The 19,922-nt window shown below is 38.8% G+C and overlaps 1 protein-coding gene across 4 annotated transcripts in view; it reads left to right on the forward strand.

Moving 5' to 3' along the window:
* The window catches only part of LOC128648386 (von Willebrand factor A domain-containing protein 5A), a 201,716-nt gene that overhangs the window by 85,985 nt on the left and 95,809 nt on the right, over positions 1-19,922 (forward strand). For all 4 annotated transcript variants that reach the window (XM_053700994.1, XM_053700993.1, XM_053700995.1 and 1 more), the window contains exons 5-8: positions 810-979; positions 4,278-4,392; positions 6,183-6,352; positions 7,026-7,114. In XM_053700994.1, the coding sequence (XP_053556969.1) occupies positions 810-979; positions 4,278-4,392; positions 6,183-6,352; positions 7,026-7,114 (544 nt within the window). The remainder of the gene's footprint in view (positions 1-809; positions 980-4,277; positions 4,393-6,182; positions 6,353-7,025; positions 7,115-19,922) is intronic.

Below are 19,922 nucleotides of genomic sequence, written 5' to 3' on the forward strand. Positions count from 1 at the left end.
AAAATATAAGTGCCCTGAGAATATCTAGCTATGCTTTACATGCACAGAAAAATGTTAACACTAAAACAGTGAATAGCTTTCACTAGAAGGATTTTTGCCAATACATCTATAGTGCAAATATATGTTCTATTCAAAGATGTAATTCATCTATGTGCATTTAAATGTTGGCCGGAACGTCCCTTTAAATTTGAATAACTCTTGTCGGGTTTGTTCACAAGCGATAGGTGTTAGATTTTTTTCTGTGCTCTCCATTGAAGTCTATGGGGAGAATAAGTTAGCGTGGTTGCAATATTCGAAGTCCTTTGGTTAGCGCGCGTTGGGTTTCGCTTGCACGCAAACTTTCAACTTGTAATATGCACGCTACCCGACACGTGCAAAACGATTACTGTTAGCAAAGTTGATGCTCAAGTGGGAGCTCTAAATAACTGGTTTTATCTTTGTATTTAACCTCTTTCCAGGGGTTAAGCACATTGTTGTATGCAAAGAACACTACAATAATGAAATGCTCTAATACATTAGATCATTTTCTTTTTGTACTTAATGTCCATTTAAGCTTCAGTAACTTTACAATGCGCCCATAAAGTTTTATTCTTCTGACATGTGCATATGCTAGCAGATCACACACGCTGGAAGAGATGTCCTGATGTTAAGCTATATTATTGGAATCAGAATTGACTTTTTATTATTGTAACTTTTACCCGTTCCTCCCTATAATAAGATTATGGTTTGTGGCTTCAATTAAAGCGCAGATCTGCACTACAGAAACATCCTATCCATTTCACTAAATCTCTTTCCAACCCTTTGTGTAGGTGAAGAGCAAAGCGTCACTGCCATACGTCCTTTCGTGCCAATAGGTGGAATCCCATACACCCTGCATCTCAGTGCCCACTTCCAGTCTGCATACGGCATCTCCGAAATCAAGTCCAACTGTAACCTCACCCCTGTCGAGTACACTGATGGGGACAAGACTGCAGCCAAGGTGAATATAGACCCTGCAACCCGAGGTTAATAGCCCAAAGTTACATATTGATAAGCGCATGTCAAAGATGACAAGTAGAAAAAATCTAATTTAAAGGGATAGGAAAGACACTTTTAAATTCACTTCTATTTTCAAATGTGCTTTGTTCTCTTGGTATCCCTCGTTGAAAAACAAAATGCACATATCCTACACTAGTGGGAGCGGCTGCTAATTGGTGCCTGCATACATTTGTCTTTTGTGATTGGCTGCCAGTAGTGCAATGATGTTCTTTCAACAAAGATAACAAGAGAACAAAGCAAATTTGATAATGATAGTAAATTGTAAAGTTGTTTAAAATTGTAGGTTCTATCCAAATCATGAAATAACATTTTGGGGTTTCCTGTACCTTTTAATAGCGAATGCTAAGGAGCTACATATAAATTGTGTAAAATGATTTAATCTGAATAATAAAATGTATAAATAATTCAGATTACAGATTTTTCGGCATGGGCTGCAAATTCTCTTTACTTGGGACAAATGTATTAGAGATCAGTTGCTGATTTACATTTGTGACCTGAAGGACAGGATGTCCCATTCATATGACCAATTACAGATATTTACACCCTGTAGTTTGTAGGAAATAACTCAAGCTATGGGCGTTACATTTAAAATTTTATTCCCAAGGTTTAACCATGCCTAGTGGAAAAATTTTGCAATGTAGTTTTTATTATTTATTTTACCTGCTTTTGCTGAAAGCTACATTTTGAAAAGTGTATTTTTTCTATTCTCTCCAGAGAGGCTGTAAAGCATTATATGGAACTGTGAACCTTGACACTCATGCATGCTTCACAGTGCTTGATATGTGCAAGAACTCTATTTGGCAGCAGAGGAGGTCTCGTGCTATATCTTTAAACTTTTAAGCAATACAAGTTTCATAACAAAACAGATTGAATGCAGATCTTTGCCAATGCAGTGGTTCATTTCTGATTAAAAAAACAACAATTTATAGGTGGATTTCTCAAGCTGAAATCACAGCTTATGACTTGATGGTTTAGTCTCTCTGCCATCTCAGAGGGGGTGAGATAAATCATCCCAACACTCGCTTCTTCTGGGTGATTGACATACCCTGCTCTCATGTAATTGGTTACAAGATAAAAGGGGGTGGGATTGTACGAGAAATCTTGTGCAGTGTTACATTGTCATGTGATGCTACATTACAAGTGGGTATTGCAGGTGGACAGGTCTTTTACTTGAGAATATGTCCCCTGCAGTCCTGATTCATTGTCCCCTTAATGTCTCTTTAAAGACTGTCCAAAGTTTTTTTTTTTATTATTTTAAATTATAATAAATGGAAGTCAAATATTTAACAAACATTTAGAAAGTTTTGATTCATTTGCATGTGGCACAGAGACATTGAGGAGCATTTTCCAGCACTTGAGTGTCTTTACTTTGGTGGTTGAGGTTCTTCACTTTACGTTGTTTCTTGCTGTTATATGTATTTATTGTAAAGACAGGACATAGGGTGGTATGTATTTACTGTAAAGACAGGACATATGGTGGTATGTATTTATTGTAAAGACAGGACATATGGTGGTATGTATTTATTGTAAAGACAGGACATATGGTGGTATGTATTTATTGTAAAGACAGGACATATGGTGGTATGTATTTATTGTAAAGACAGGACATATGGTGGTATGTATTTATTGTAAAGACAGGACATAGGGTGGTATGTATTTATTGTAAAGACAGGACATAGGGTGGTATGTATTTATTGTAAAGACAGGACATAGGGTGGTATGTATTTATTGTAAAGACAGGACATAGGGTGGTATGTATTTATTGTAAAGACAGGACATAGGGTGGTATGTATTTATTGTAAAGACAGGACATAGGGTGGTATGTATTTATTGTAAAGACAGGACATAGGGTGGTATGCATTTATTGTAAAGACAGGACATATGGTGGTATGTATTTATTGTAAAGACAGGACATAGGGTGGTATGTATTTATTGTAAAGACAGGACATAGGGTGGTATGTATTTATTGTAAAGACAGGACATAGGGTGGTATGCATTTATTGTAAAGACAGGACATAGGGTGGTATGTATTTATTGTAAAGACAGGACATAGGGTGGTATGTATTTATTGTAAAGACAGGACATAGGGTGGTATGTATTTATTGTAAAGACAGGACATAGGGTGGTATGTATTTATTGTAAAGACAGGACATAGGGTGGTATGTATTTATTGTAAAGACAGGACATAGGGTGGTATGTATTTATTGTAAAGACAGGACATAGGGTGGTATGTATTTATTGTAAAGACAGGACATAGGGTGGTATGTATTTATTGTAAAGACAGGACATAGGGTGGTATGTATTTATTGTAAAGACAGGACATAGGGTGGTATGTATTTATTGTAAAGACAGGACATAGGGTGGTATGTATTTATTGTAAAGACAGGACATAGGGTGGTATGTATTTATTGTAAAGACAGGACATAGGGTGGTATGCATTTATTGTAAAGACAGGACATAGGGTGGTATGTATTTATTGTAAAGACAGGACATAGGGTGGTATGTATTTATTGTAAAGACAGGACATAGGGTGGTATGTATTTATTGTAAAGACAGGACATAGGGTGGTATGCATTTATTGTAAAGACAGGACATATGGTGGTATGTATTTATTGTAAAGACATGACATATGGTGGTAAAAAAGGTAATAATGTGGTTAGGATGGAGAAAGGTGAGCTGCTCGCTCCTGGTACCTACCTGCACATAGGGGACTCTGTGTAATTTGTACAATATAACTTTACCTACCGATATATCACCAGATTGCTTGACACTGTTAAAGGGACATTATTTTTTATCTATGTATCAGAAATTGTTTATTACATTACAAAGTATCTTTCTGCATGCAAAATAAATGTTTTAAGAAGCAGAAATATATATATATTGTTTTGCAGTCCCAAGACACACCCTTTGTAAAGGCTCTTGAGTGTTATTTCTTACTTTCTTTGCTGTGACCAATTAGGGACAAATATAAACAGGCACCTGCACATATCAACCAATCACTGTGCAGGGTTCTGTTGCCACTTACACTCCTTATAAGTGAGCTACTGGTTTATAATAAGCAGCATAAAACACAAGCCCACTAGTTTACATTGTATTGCCCCTGTGTGTTTTACTTGTATGCAGACATATAATTGCACCTGCCCCATTTCCTGTTCTATAAATATGCACTTACAGAAAATCATTTCAGATCAGAGACTGACCTTTTATTTTGCTATACGTCGCCTCCTCTGCTTCTGCAGGTTTCTCTGGCTGAAGGATACAAGTTTGAACGGGATGTGGAGCTTCTTGCTTACTATAAGGAGGTGAATAAACCTAGTGTCACTGTGGAAGCTGCACTGGCAGATGCTAAAGCAGGTCAGTAAGTCCAACACTTGTGTCTCTCTAGGTGCTTGACAGCCTTTATACATTGTGTGAGATGAAAATGTGCAGGACAGTGCAAATCTACACTTTGAAGAAACAGATTTACCCATATCAGACCTTGCAGCCCCACTGTCATTCACATACTCCAGTAAACCCATGGCCCTGCAGCCCCTTTGTTAGCCACATGCACATCTGCCCCTTGGCCCTGCAGCCCCTCTGTCAGCCACATGCACATCTGCCCCTTGGCCCTGCAGCCCCTCTGTCAGCCACATGCACACATCAGACCCCTAGCCCTGCAGCCTCTTTGTCAGCCATATGCACACATTAGACTTCACATTAGACCCATATACCTGTAGCCCCTCTGTCAGTAACATACCCATTGCAGTCTTTGGAACAGACTCCTGGCCCTGTAGCCCCTCTGTCAGCTACATGGCCACACCAGCCTCTTTGTCAGTCATATATCTACATCAGACCTCAGGTCAGACCCCTAACCCTGCAGCCCTTCTGTCAGCCATATATCTACATCAGACCCCTAACCCTGCAGCCCTTCTGTCAGCCATATATCTACATCAGACCTCAGGTCAAACCCTTAACCCTGCAGCCCTTCTGTCAGCCATATATCTACATCAGACCCCTAACCCTGCAGCCCTTCTGTCAGCCATATATCTACATCAGACCTCAGGTCAGACCCCTAACCCTGCAGCCCCTCTGTCAGCCATATATCTACATCAGACCTCAGGTCAAACCCTTAACCCTGCAGCCCTTCTGTCAGCCATATATCTACATCAGACCCCTAACCCTGCAGCCCTTCTGTCAGCCATATATCTACATCAGACCTCAGGTCAAACCCTTAACCCTGCAGCCCTTCTGTCAGCCATATATCTACATCAGACCCCTAACCCTGCAGCCCTTCTGTCAGCCATATATCTACATCAGACCCCTAACCCTGCAGCCCTTCTGTCAGCCATATATCTACATCAGACCTCAGGTCAGACCCCTAACCCTGCAGCCCCTCTGTCAGCCATATATCTACATCAGACCTCAGGTCAAACCCTTAACCCTGCAGCCCCTCTGTCAGCCATATATCTACATCAGACCCCTAACCCTGCAGCCCTTCTGTCAGCCATATATCTACATCAGACCCCTAACCCTGCAGCCCTTCTGTCAGCCATATATCTACATCAGACCTCAGGTCAGACCCTTAACCCTTCAGCCCTTCTGTCAGCCATATATCTACATCAGACCTCAGGTCAGACTCCTAACCCTGCAGCCCCTCTGTCAGCCATATATCTACATCAGACCTCAGGTCAGACTCCTAACCCTGCAGCCCCCCTGTCAGCCATATATCTACATCAGACCTCAGGTCAGACCCCTAACCCTGCAGCCCCTCTGTCAGCCATATATCTACATCAGACCTCAGGTCAGACCCTTGGCCCTGCAACCCTTTACCTTGTCCAGGACTCTGTTTCTGATGTTTTGCCTGCTTGCTGTGTGCTGACTCCCCTGCAGGACAAGTAAGAGGAAAAGTACTATGGGCTTTGCCACCACACTCCCAGTCTTGCACAACACATGGCCAACAATAGCAGGACTATCAATAAGGATTTAAATGTCTCTGTATATTGCAACTTTACTGACTTGAATGTGGAGTGAATGAAAAGAGAAGATCTACATAATTGAGTTACATACAGAGAAGGAGAGAGGAAGGGTAGGACATACTGTGAAAGCAGACAGATGGTAAAGAGAAGGTAGTTTACTTTAATCTTTCTCCCATCTACCCATGAAAGGTTCTTCGATGGCAGACCCAGCCGTCATGCTGAACTTCTATCCTAGCTTCCCAGAGATACAGGAACAATCTAATCGGGGAGAATTCATTTTCCTTATGGACAGATCTGGAAGTATGGAGTGTCCAATGTATTCTGAGCCAGATGCGCCAAAGCGTATTGAAAGCGCCAAGGTCAGTGCTGTTAATACATATATTCTGACTTTGTCTACTGTTTGTAAGATGACTGCCTTCTGGTGGGAAGAACAAGCACAATCCTACTTACAGTTAGGAGAATCAGGTAGTAGCTTAACTCAGACAAGTACCACAGCACAGATTTGTGAATCCCTTATTCTTTATTGCTAAAGGTAGTAAGTTATCCATCTTTAGTAGGTTCTTAGGTTAGTAACAGCCTGGGACAGTTATCCATCACTAATGAGTCCCTGGTTACTGCCACCCTTTGCAAGTAACCAAACTACATCTAGCATATGCCATTGGCTAAACATCATCAATGAGTTACATGACTACCGGCAACCTGAGTCAGGGTTGTACATCAGCAATGAGTTACATGACTACTGGCAACCTGAGTCAGGGTTATCCATCAGTAATGAGTTACATGACTACCGGCAACCTGAGTTTGGGTTAGATATGTGTCAGGGTTATCCATCCTTAAAGTTTTTCCAAGCAAATTACCAGCCTGTGCCAAATTTACTGGATACTAAAGAGTTCCCATGTTATTGCCATCCTGTGCCAGGGTTATCCATCACCTTTAAGTTTAATGGGTATACAGGTATGTTACATTGAAATCACAGCTTGCTGCTACAAAATTAGGCATACATAGAATACATTTTGTCTTGCTCTATTCCAGGAAACATTGGTTCTGCTCTTAAAGAGTTTACCTCTCGGATGCTACTTCAACATCTTTGGTTTTGGGTCCCATTTTGAGTCTTTCTTCCCGTGAGTATAAATTGTGATGATCTGCAATAGGAAGTGTACAAAAAAAGTGAAAATCAGTATATCTTATATCAAAGTAAAGCACTGAGTCTTTTAAGTTTCCTTCTCAATATGAGGAGAGTCCACTGCATCATTCATTACTTTTGGGAAATACTGAACCTGGCCACCAGGAGGAGGCAAAGACACCCCAGCCAAAGACTCAAATATTTCTCCTTCTTCCCTAACATCCCAGTCATTCTTTGCCTATCATCACAGGAGGGGCGTCCTACATTGCGCACCACGTGACAGGGTGTGGTCACACTGATTTCCTCTTTCCTGACCGTGCGGTTTACTGGAGACGAAGCGGGTTTCTCTGTTGGGCCTGGGTCATAGGAGGTGGTGAGTGCCCCAGCCATTGGGGGTATAAAGGTGCCGTTTTATCTTATTATCATAGTCTGCTTTATAAGCGCAATGGATTCGATTGACATTAAATTTTTATCCTGGAAGGTTCTCTCTCTTTTTTATATTTATTGGGTTAAACAAAAAAAAATCAGTAATACACATTACAGTACAAATAACAGGTTGATATATTTCAAGAACATAAGTTTGTACCAAAAGAAACCCTCAATTTTTAGAGTTAAATTGGTGTGCATATGAAACATTTAGAAGAGGGGGGGGGGGGGGGAAGGGTGTACACAGAGAAAAGGATAGAATGGGAATAGAGAAATCCTATAAATACTTTACATATTTTCCATATCACATTTTATATTAATTAATACAGTTATATCTATTTGCATGAAAGAGCATAAAAGAGTAAGGAGAAAATGTCTATAGGAAGATTACAAATCATCATATAACCTTTGTTCCCATAAGAATATTATATCAGCTATGAAATCACATTTGCCTACAAAACAATAATGCATTTTCTCGAGAGTGAGGATATGGTCCACTTCTGAGACCCATTGTGAGAGGGTGGGGGTCTGTTTTCCAGAGACGCGGGATTAGTCTTTTTGCACAAGTTAGCATTATATGTAGCAGCTTTATGCGTGGAGTGTGATTAAGGAGAATTATGCTTCGGTAAAAGAGATATTAGTACTTAAGACTTGATTTATGTTTTGTTCTAATTGTGTCCAATAATTAGTAAAATTAGGTGTGAGTCATAGTTCCTATTTTGCCACATCTTCTCCAACAGCTAGATGAGGCATTAGGGTAGATAGTATGTAATATTTAGGACGTGAGATACCATCTAGACAATATTTTGTAATTGAGTTTGGACAGAGTTAGAGAGATAGAGGAGTGAGCTAGTTTAAAGCAACGTTTCCAATCATCATCATCCAAATTTAAGAGAAGGTCTGCATTCCACTTCCTTAAGAATGAGGGTCTTTCCATAGGAAACGAGCCTCTTATCATTTTATATATTATTGACAAATGTGCTTTTTTGATAGTGGTATTAGTGCATATTTTTTAGAAAAAGGAAGAGGTGTTAGAACATTCAGTTTGAGTGGGCTAGTATTAATTGCATGTCTAATTTGTAAATATGAATACCAACAGAGAGCCTAATTCTTCCTTTAATGAGATCCTATCTTTAATAGAGCTAGAGTCAGATATTAAAAATATAGGAAGATTATGGAAAGTTTCAATCTTGTTGGTATGCGTGAAGGAGTGATGTTGTAAAAAGAGGCGGTTGTTCAGTAACGGGGTCAAGGGAGAAATTGAAGAGGATATTCCCTTTGTGTGAGTAATGACATAATCCCAGACCTCAAGTGTAGCTTTGATGTATCTATTGTTTATAAAACGTTTGATTTGGAGGGGCATGCATGATTCCAAGCTATTATTCTATCTATATGTGCTGCTCTTAAATAATTGGTTATATTAGGAACATTAAGTCCTCCATCCTCCTTGCTGAGGTATAATGTGTACTGGGCAATTCTTGTTTTTTTAAAAGACCAAATGAAAAGATTTATAATTTTTTGTTGGGTTTTAAGGTAAGAATAAGGTAGAGCTATTGGCAATGTTTGGAATAAATACAAATTCTTAGGCACGACCATCATTTTAACCGTGTTGATTCTGCCATCCAGGATAAGTGACCCTGTTTATGCCAAGTTTCTAGAATTTTCCGTACATTGGCTTGTAGTGCTATAAAATTGATGTGGAACAAATCGTGTGCATTTTTGGGGATTATCAGACCTAGATATTTGAGTCTGTCAGCAATAGCGAACTTGGTGTTGTGGGTTACATATTCTAGATCTTGTGGTAGTAGATTGATTGGCAAATATGGCATCCCCATATTTATAGAGAAGTTAGAGGCTTGTTTATAGTTTTCTAGGGTATGTATCAATGCAGGTAGTGATGTAGTTGGGGATTGAAGAGTGAGGATTATATCATCCGCGATTAAAAGGTATTTTTGGTGAAGATTGTCATATTGAATAGGTGGGTTCTTCCTAATTTGTATTGCTAAAATTTCCACTGTAAGGGCAAAAAGTAAAGGGGACAATGGGCAGCCTTGGCGTGTGCCATTAGAAATGTGAAATGTTATTATTAACTTTAATTTTTGCGCGAGGGCAGTTGTATAAGGCTTGAATTCTGATGATAAAAGCATTTGAAAAACCGAATTTTGACAGGGTTTTCCACATAAAATGCCAGTCCACCCTGTCAAAAGCTTTCTCCGTATCTGTGGAAAGAAGAGTAAGGGGGGTGTTGTTATCTATGGCTAGTTGCAGTGAATGTAAGACTCTAATAGTATTATCCTTTGCCTCTCTACCTTTAATAAAACCCACTTTTTCTGGGTGTATCACCTTTGGCAAGATTGCATTCATCCGTGTTGAAAGTATTTTAGCATATATTTTTATATCTAGATTTAGGAGGGATATAGGTCTGTAATTCCCTACTCGATCCCTTGGTTTATCTGATTTTGGAATGACCGTTATTAAAGCCTCTAATAATGGTTGGAGAAAAACATTGTCCTGGTCAATGGAGGTGAAAAGGTCAAGTAAATGTGGTCCGAGTTGGTTTTGTAAAAGTTGATCAAATTTCTCTGTGAGACCATCTGGGCTGGTAGATTTACCTATTTGTAATGATTTTATTATAGTTTTAATTTCTTGTAGCGTAATTGGTTTGTCTAGTGATTGTTTATCCTCTTCTGAAATGGAAGGGGTTTCTAATGTCGCAAGATATTTTTCGATGTAGTTAATTTTGTCGCATGTAACGACAGAGTTAAGATTTTATAGGTTAGAGTAATAAGACACTAAGGCATCTGCTATATCCTCATTTTTAGTAAAACATCTGCCAGAGGTATGTATGAGATTTCTGATAAATGCACTGTAATTTTGTTTTTTGAGGGATCTGGCTAATAGACGACCTGCCTTATTACTTTCTACAAACATTTTTTATTTGGTAGTAAGGGCTCTCATGTGGGTATTTTGTGTTAAACATTTATTAAGATTGTCTCTTGCTATGGTAAGATCTGCAAGTTTTTGAGTGGATGTCGGATCTAGTTTATAAATTTGTTCCTTGGTAGTAAGATATTTTGTTAGAGAGGTAAATTGCATCAGTCTAAGTTTCCGTTGTTTGGCATTATTTTTTATTAAGACACCTCGTATAAAACATTTGTATGCTTCCCAGTTATTGGCTATTGAGTTATTGTCAAACGTATTAATAAGAAAGTATTCGTCAGTGTATTTTATTATTTTGTCTACCGTGTCTTGGTTTGTGAGGATAGAGTCATTGAGTCTCCAATTAAATGTATTTCGTGTTTTGAGAGACCACTTGAAGATAGTGAGGACCATGCTATGATCTGACCAAGATGTATGGGAGATTGTGGAATGGATAAGATGGGTGAGTAATGCTTGATTGCAAAATATGTAATCTAGCCTGGAATATGAATGTTGGGGGTGGGAAAAGAATGTGGAATCCTTACGTGATGTGTGTACTGTCCTCCAGGTATCAAATAAGGTAAGTGATTGCAAGATTGCACAATTATTTTTCAATTGGGTATTGCAGATGTATGATTTCCCAGTGGAAGTATCTAATGTAGGGTTCATAGGAAAATTAAAATTGCCTCCTAGAATAATTGGGCCCTTGGAAAGGTCCAACAGCACATTAGCCAGTGATTTAAAGAAGAAGGGAGTCGGCTTATTTGGGGTGTAAACATTTGCTATTGTAATGGGCTACCATAGTAAAGGCCCTTCAAAATCAATATTTTACCCTCTTTATCAGCATGTTTCTGCAAAAACTCAAAGGGGGTATGACATTTAAAGGAGATACATACTCTGTTTTTCCGATTTGGGCCTCAGTTAAAAAATTGCTGGTCATAATATCTGGTGGATAAAATGGTTTTGTTATGTTTTTTAAAGTGAGTTTCTTGGGTCATGATGATATCAATTCCTCTTTTATGGAAGTCAAAATAGGCTATAGATCTTTTTTCAGCAGATAAAAAGCCTTTCACATTTTGGCTTGCTTCTTTAGTATATGTGATCATGGTTATCCACAGCAGATATGGAGTGATAAATAATTAAGTATATCAAGTAGTTATATAGGATACGAATATATAGTGGTGTATCAGAGAAGTGTAATATACTTAAGTCATTGGTTGTGTGAGCACCTATTATAACCGCCCAGTCTATTCACTTGATTGATAAATATTCCCAAACTTGTGTGAGCACCTATTATAACCGCCCAGTCTATTCACTTGATTGATAAATATTCCCAAACTTGTAATGCACCAAGATAGAGTTTGCTTGTAAATAGACTCACCCCTGTTCAGAGAATGTTCCCCGGTTCTTGCCGCTTTCCGCTACTCGCAGAGACTGGCCCGTCCTCAGAGAGCTTACTCGTTCCTCCGGGGCAGTGGGATGGTACAGATCAGAGCCCCTTTCTTTCTGCCTCCGGCTTGTATTCCGCTCTCCTCCTGGGTCCCTCTCCACTCGCGGTAACTTGGCGTCTGACGTCACCGGAATCTTTACTCTCGGCTTCCTCCTCCTCAGCTGTTCTATCAACTGTCAGAACTGTCCGATGGGTGCTGGCTAGGTCGATAGCGGTTACAGGCTACCTCTGTGCAAGCTCTGTTTCAATGGATTCCAAAACAACAAAGTGAGGAGCTGCACCAGGGTACTTGTTAAAAACTTTTATTGATGGTCACAATATCTTCCTTCCAGAAGCATTATTTCACAACAATAAAGGACATTGTGGTGTGTATAGAAGTCACCCAAAGAGCTTATTGCTGACGCGTTTCAACCTGACTGGCCGTAATCGTAGCATAATGCTCATAATCCCAATCCACCTTTAAATCCATTGTGCTAAATTGTGATTGGATAAAACAATTATCCTGGGCGGTTTCTAAGAACACACCTTTTATACAGATACACCATTATAGAATATTTTTCATATATGTTTGATAAACAGTAATAAGTAATGTGAACCTTATACAATTGCTTTTGCTCAGATGAATTCCCGGTTGGGACTAACAGTTGACTTATATAATATAGAGCATAGGCTCTATATTAGAGCCTATGTCACAATGGTTAGATTCCATCCTACAGCCAATGGTATCCAAGTTGTCTAGTCATTTGAGAGACACTAAGCAACTTCTGATTGAACTTGATTCTGTCGTCTGGCAAAGCCATTTCAGTTGGCTGTCTATAGATGTAACTTCCTTGTACTCATCTATACCCCATGACAAGGGTCTAGAAGCATTATCGTTTTTCCTGAAAAGGATGACTGAGTATAGTCCCCAGCTTTGTAGTTACATCCTGAATGTTACAGAGTTCTTGTTAACTCATAATTTTTTTATGTTTGAGGGAGACCACTACCTCCAGAGATGTGGGACAGCGATGGGGGCCAAATTTGCCCCCTCCTATACCAACCTGTTCATGGGTTGGTGGGAGCTGTCCCACATCTATGGAGATAGTGGACCCTGGAAAGCTAAGATCAATTACTACAGGAGATATATAGATGATCTTCTGATCATCTGGGAAGGAAGTGAATCAGAAGCTGAAGACTTCCTAAGGCATCTCAATAACAATACAGCAGGGATCAAACTAACACATGAGTTTAATGTTACACAGCTCAATTATTTAGATGTAACACTGATGAGTAAAGAAAACAAAGTGTTTACAAAAGTGTTTAGAAAACCTATCTCAGGAAATACTCTGCTCCACGCGGAAAGCAACCACCCTAAAAGGGTTTTTCGATCTGTTACAAAAGGGCAGTTTATACGTTTGAAGCGTAACTGTACAACTCAGGAGGAATTTGACATACAGGCTTCAGAACTAGAGGACCGTTTATGTCAAAGAGGTTACAAAATAAAGGAAGTGTCTATTTCTAGATTAGAGATAGCCAAAAGAAACAGGTCACAATTTCTCAAATCAGAGAAGCCTGGGAAAAAAGATGCTTTTGAAGGTGTTTCATTTATCACTAGATATAGCAACCAATATCATCAGATCTGCAATATCATACGGAAACATTTCCGTATGTTATCGGCTGATGATGATCTTAGTGATATTGTATCAAAGGGGTGCAGGTATGCATTCAAAAAAGGGAAAACATTAGCTAATATTCTAGCTCCCACACAAATAAGCACCACAAAACTTGACCAATCATCGTGGCTAAGATTTAAAGGAGTCTTTAAATGTAGCTATACATCATGTATAGCTTGTGGATTCTTACAGTGTGGTGAAGGTTTCTCAAGTACAGTAACAGGGGAACAATTCAGGCACTACTCATGCCTGAACTGTCGAGCCACGTATGTGGTTTATTTGCTGACCTGTGTACAATGTGGAGTCCAATACACAGGACTCACATCCAGAGAAACACGGGACAGAATACGTGAACACATAAATAACATAAAAGCAGGGAAATTGACAACACCATTGGTGCAGCATTTTAAATTGACACACAATAATAATGCAGACACAATGAGGTGGACAATCATTGAACAAGTAACCTGTAAGGCAAGAGGTGGAGACAGAGACAAACTCCTAGCAAAAAGGGAGGCCTTTTGGATACACAGACTCAGGACTAGAATCCCCACAGGTCTGAATTCAGAATTCGATATAATCAATTTTTGGGAATAAAGATTCTTGGGTCTGTGTATCCAGGGGCATCCCTGGAGTATGCCTTGAAATTAAATTCATATTCGGAGACTGATGATTAGAATTTAAAAATTAAAAATTAAAAACTAAAAATTAAAGTTAAAATTTAAATTTGGAATTTAAATGAAGTAGATTTGGAGCACATGTTTAAGTTTATTTATTTATTTATTTATTTATCAATTTAATTGGATAATGTTTGGCAACATTAGTCACCAGTTAAGGGACAAGAAAGTAATTTATGTAAAAAAAGTCTTATGTAAGTCTTTGCACATTTCAGCAGATTTTTCAGTGTTTTCTATTTGACTCAAATTTCTTACAGTTTAAAAAGGTACTTAAAAGCCTAGGTAGAAAAACTTAGGGTATTAATAAAAAATGATAAGGATATGTTGACAGACTTTGAAATTAAGTTAAAAAAGTCAACGAAAATGTCAGGACTTGAATTGTAATATGCAGGCTATAAGTCAACTGTTAGTCCCAACCGGGAATTCATCTGAGCAAAAGCAATTGTATAAGGTTCACATTACTTATTACTGTTTATCAAACATATATGAAAAATATTCTATAATGGTGTATCTGTATAAAAGGTGTGTTCTTAGAAACCGCCCAGGATAATTGTTTTATCCAATCACAATTTAGCACAATGGATTTAAAGGTGGATTGGGATTATGAGCATTATGCTACGATTATGGCCAGTCAGGCTGAAACGCGTCAGAAATAAGCTCTTTGGGTGACTTCTATACACACCACAATGTCCTTTATTGTTGTGAAATAAACAATAAATGAAGGAAGATATTGTGACCATCAATAAAAGTTTTTAACAAGTACCCTGGTGCAGCTCATCACTTTGTTGTATCAGAGAAGTGTGCCCACCAGGAATAATCGAGATGTAAATACACCAGAAAATTATCTGGTAAATATCGAACAACTTCCTAATATGTGTGTTTATGTGGGGAGCTACATAACGAACTAGGTGAAAGCATATTTAGAGAACATAATGTAAAACGAGAACCAAACAGCTTCTTAAACATTAATATTAGAGAGTAAGAACTAATATAGAAACCGCTAGCATATATCACTCATTATGGATCGTCACGGGTAACCTTAATTAGCAAATGTCATCTAGGTCTATTCAGCATATTCGTTAAGGAAAGACCTTGAGAAAATATAGTTATAAAATTGACAATTAAGCAGTTACATAAGAGAAAATCAAATTGTATATACATTTCTTTAGTTATAAGAGCAGACTGAGTATGCTTACAATTTCAGCAACATATTAATGAACAGACACCTACTTAATCAGTAGGATCGCTAACATAAGTGAAAATCTCTAAGTCACCATAACAACAATGGACTGATAGAGAAAATTATCTCAAAAAGAGAGAAAAGTAAACAGAACACATATACTCATCTCTGAGTCAGGGTGGTTCTTTACCAAGTTCAGCAAGAGTGGTTTGTCTTTGTTTACTTCGCTTGTTAGACATTTCAGACCATGGGCGTCTTTGAGGTTTAGGAGTATCCTTCGTGGTATTTGTTTACGAGAAGAGGAAGAATCTTCTCTGCTAGGAGATGGGATATTCGACAAATTACAAAATCTGTCGACATCAGGTAATGAAGCACATTCAACTTTCCGTTCTTTACAACAATAACAGACATGGGAAACCCCATCTGTAAGGGATTTTTTAATGTGCTTAAGTGGGTAGTTAGAATGGAAAAGTCCCTGCATTTCTGAAGCGTCCTTGTAGATAGATCTTGAAATACTTGAATGTGATGTCCCTGAAACATTATGACTTGTTGTTTCCTGGCATAGTTATACATCTCCTCTCTATACTGATAATTTGGAAAATGAACAATTATGTCTCTGGGCGGTAAATCTGCTGCTGGTTTAGGGCGTAAGGCTCAATGAGCCCTATCAAGGACTATGTCAGACAGGCTATCTGTTTTATTTTTCGCCAGTTTAACAAAAAAGGGTTGTAAATAATCCTGAATTTCGTTATTTAGCACTGATTCAGGGATCTAGATTCTGGAGTGGTTGGCAATGAGCAGTCAGAAGTATCTGCCATATCGCAAGAGTTATCTTCAAAAGATGTCTGTGCTAGTTCAGGATCTTTTCTGTTTTTGTTCTTATCCGATGGTTTGAAGAAAGTATTTACTGCCCCCTGATTTCTTTGAGGCGGATTCTGCAGTTTATAATTCCTTGTAGTTTTTCTTTGCGACATTGTGCAGTCAGATCAGTATGATGAGAACCTTTGTAAACTGCTGGCGATTTATTTCTGGCTGTGATGTGCTCTTGATAGCACGCTACTCCCCAGGGAGTATGCCCTGACAGGACGATCACGGCAAAGGGGATAGTGGATATGACCCGTTATTGTGCTAAATAACGGGAAAGGGGAGGGGAGGGGAGTGCGTGCTGTTGAAATCTAGGGCGTAGCAACTTTATAGCTTTATATCTTCTTGATGAGCTACTTTTTCCAATATATATTTATAAATGTATATGCCAGGTTACATAGAATAATATTATGACTGAATCCTACCCAGTGCAGTAGTGGTTGTAGGATCTGCTGTATTGTAAAGTTATATGTCCTCTTTTTATGTCTCTCCAGGGTAGTTTGTTGTACAGATCTTGCTGAAATGTTATTTAAACAATTATTTATACAAAGTGCAGATTTTCTTTCCAGTCGGGAGTAAAGGCACTATTTATCTCTAAGCAAGATAAGTATAAACCCTTTTCACAGAGAGCGATTCGTCACAAACATCATGATAAATCAGTTTCTTCTTTACCACAACAAAAATATAAATGGCAGTTCGTGAAATACAGTATGCTACAGAGATTAGCTAGCATCAATGTCCCAGGTTAGCTGCAGGTTTTTATTAAATTAGTGTATCAATATAACAAACCTAATACAATTAATACCTCAGATGCAATATAGTAATCCACTTACTCGGAGCCGAGATCATTAATGGCAGTATCTACAGATAGAGGAGCTTGCGATCAGCAGAAGCGAGAAAAATTATGAGTGTTTGCTCTTCAAACACTCCGGATCGGACCCCCGAACCTCCCGGAGTGCAGCAGCAGGCCCTGTCGAGATAAGCTTAGTTGCTGTCCCACACCACCACAGTATATGTGCTCGAGACCCAGAAGAGTATCTAGCAATCTGCCCTCTTCTTAGCAGCAAAACAGTGTTGAATCAGCAAACTGACAAAATTTAACATGTAAGGTAAGTTCCAGAGGTGATGCGCTATGAGTAATGTAGCTGATTCATGTGGCGCAACTCCGTCTTCAGTGTAGGTCTCAGCTCTTCACTCAGCTTCTCTATTACCTCCAGAGTGTTAAAGGCTGACAATCCGCTCTCTCCTCAGCAACTGAGCAAAGTTGTGGTGTAAACAGTGCACTATGTATCACACAGTCGTTTTGTGTGGCGCAGCTTCGGCTTTAAAACAGGCCTCAAACCTATAATCGATCTCCAACTGACATATAGTATGTGCAGGGCTTTCAAAACAAACCTGAACGATCCCCACATACATAGATAATTAATATTTCGAAATGTAAGCATCTGATGCTGTTTTGGCTCGTTTTGTGGATTAAATCACCAAGTTTGTTTCAGGAGCCTAAGTGTGTTGCGGCCATCTTGGTCGGCCGTTTGCTCCGCCTGCCACGGAAGGTTCTGTTTCTATTGGCTATTGCATCGGTACTGCGAGTTTCCGAAATGGCTGCCTTGCAATGTGAGCGGGCTGTCCTACGTACCCGCTTGGGTTTTCTTCCTAAGGTGGTGTCTGATCGTAACATCAATCAGGAGAGTGTGGTTCCTTCCTTGTGTCCTAATCCTTTTTTCTTCGAAGGAACGTTTACTTCATAATCTGGATGTTATTCGAGCTTTGGAATTTTATCTTCAAGCTACTAAGGATTTTAGACAAACTTCTTCCTTGTTTGTTATCTACTCGGTAAAACGTAAGGGCCTGAAGGCCTCTTCAACTTCCTTCTCTTTTTGGTTGAGGAGTATTATTCACTTAGTTTATGAGCCAGCGGGACTTAGACCTCCTCAGAGGATTACGGCTCATTCCACTAGAGCAGTGGCTTCCTCTTGGGCCTTTAAAAAAGAGTCATCTATGGATCAGATTTGTAAGGCGGCTACCCTGGTCCTCCTTACATACTTTTTCAAAATTCTGCAATTTTGACGTTTTTGCTACGGCTGAAGCAGCTTTTGGAAGAAAGGTTCTGCAGGCTGTGGTGCCCTCAGATTAGGGTCTGCCTTTTCTTTACCCCTCCCGTTATCATTCAGTGTCCTCTAGAGCTTGGGTATAGTTTTCCCAACAGTAAGGAATGATGCCGTGGACTCTCCTCATATTAAGAAGGAAAACATAAATTATGCTTACCTGATAATTTCCTTTCCTTCTGTATGAGGAGAGACCACGGCCCCCGCCCGTATACTCCGATGGGCGGACCAAAGTTTGTTTTTCTCTTCCGGCACTATTTATACCCTGATATTTCTGCTACTGTTCCTTGTTCCATTGGCAGAATGACTGGAATATGAGGGAAGTGGGAGGAGTATTTAAGCCTCCTCCTCCGCGTGGCCAGGTTCAGTATTTCCCAACAGTAAGGAATGATGCCGTGGACTATTAAAGGGACAAAATTGATCTTTCCTGATTGAGATAGAGCATGCAATTTACTTCTATTATAAAATGTGTTTTGTTCTTTTGGTATTCTTTGTTAAAGACTAATCCTAGGTAGGCTGATAGAAGCTTAGAAGCCTGCATGTGTCTAAAGCAGTCCATGACAGCAGTGCTTGTAGCTATGTATAACATTGCTATAAACAATGTTGCAAGCACTGCTGCCAGATGGCTCAAGACAGGTGCACATTTCTGAGATCACATAGGATTACTCTTCAATAAAGGATACCAAGAGGGCTAAGCAAAATTGATAACAGGAGTAAATTGGAAAGTTGTTTATAATGTCATGCTCTATCCAATAAATTAAGTTTAATTTTAACTTTACAGCCTCTTTAACCAACTTTCTTGCATTAAAGATTATACATGTGAGTGAATAGCAGGTTTCCATAGACATATGAGACTCAGATAAAAGATATACAAGATATGGGGTTAGTTGAGAGTAAGTAATCTGAAATAGCCAAATAGCAATAAACAATACATTTTTAAAAACAAAGAACTGAGATAGAATGAATTAAACACAAAGCGTAAAGATAGGTTCACTTAGAGTGAAAGAATGGAAGAATCTGAAAAATGATTCCTGCTAAATATTGACATATTGACTTTCTATCTGCCTTGTGCATGAGGAACAGGGAACTATACACCTCCCAACCATAAATGATATTACTGACCATGTTCCTGCATTCTGTATGTGGAATTACTGTCGGAATTCCAGGCCACATTCTTTAGAATTACTGACCTAACACTATATAATAGGACTTCATATCTGCATTTTGTATTAGTGTATTAGCCTAAATAATATGATCACTCTCCAAAACACATATAGCAGTGCAGTGTGCACTAGGGTGACATCGCATCAATTGTCCATTGAATGATAAATTAGTCTTAGTTTTTACTAGATTCTTACAACTTTAAATAATATATAGAAATGAGTATGGTTTATCTATAATCCAGTCTATTGTTAAAGGGACATTAAACACTAAATAAGTACAAGATAGAATGATGCATTCAAAGAAAAGGTTAGTCTGAGAATAACATCTAGATGTATTTTTTTAAAGTTTCATTAGTTGTTTAAATATTGG

This window comes from Bombina bombina, chromosome 2 (genome assembly GCF_027579735.1).
Source record: "Bombina bombina isolate aBomBom1 chromosome 2, aBomBom1.pri, whole genome shotgun sequence".
NCBI classification, from domain to species: domain Eukaryota; kingdom Metazoa; phylum Chordata; class Amphibia; order Anura; family Bombinatoridae; genus Bombina; species Bombina bombina.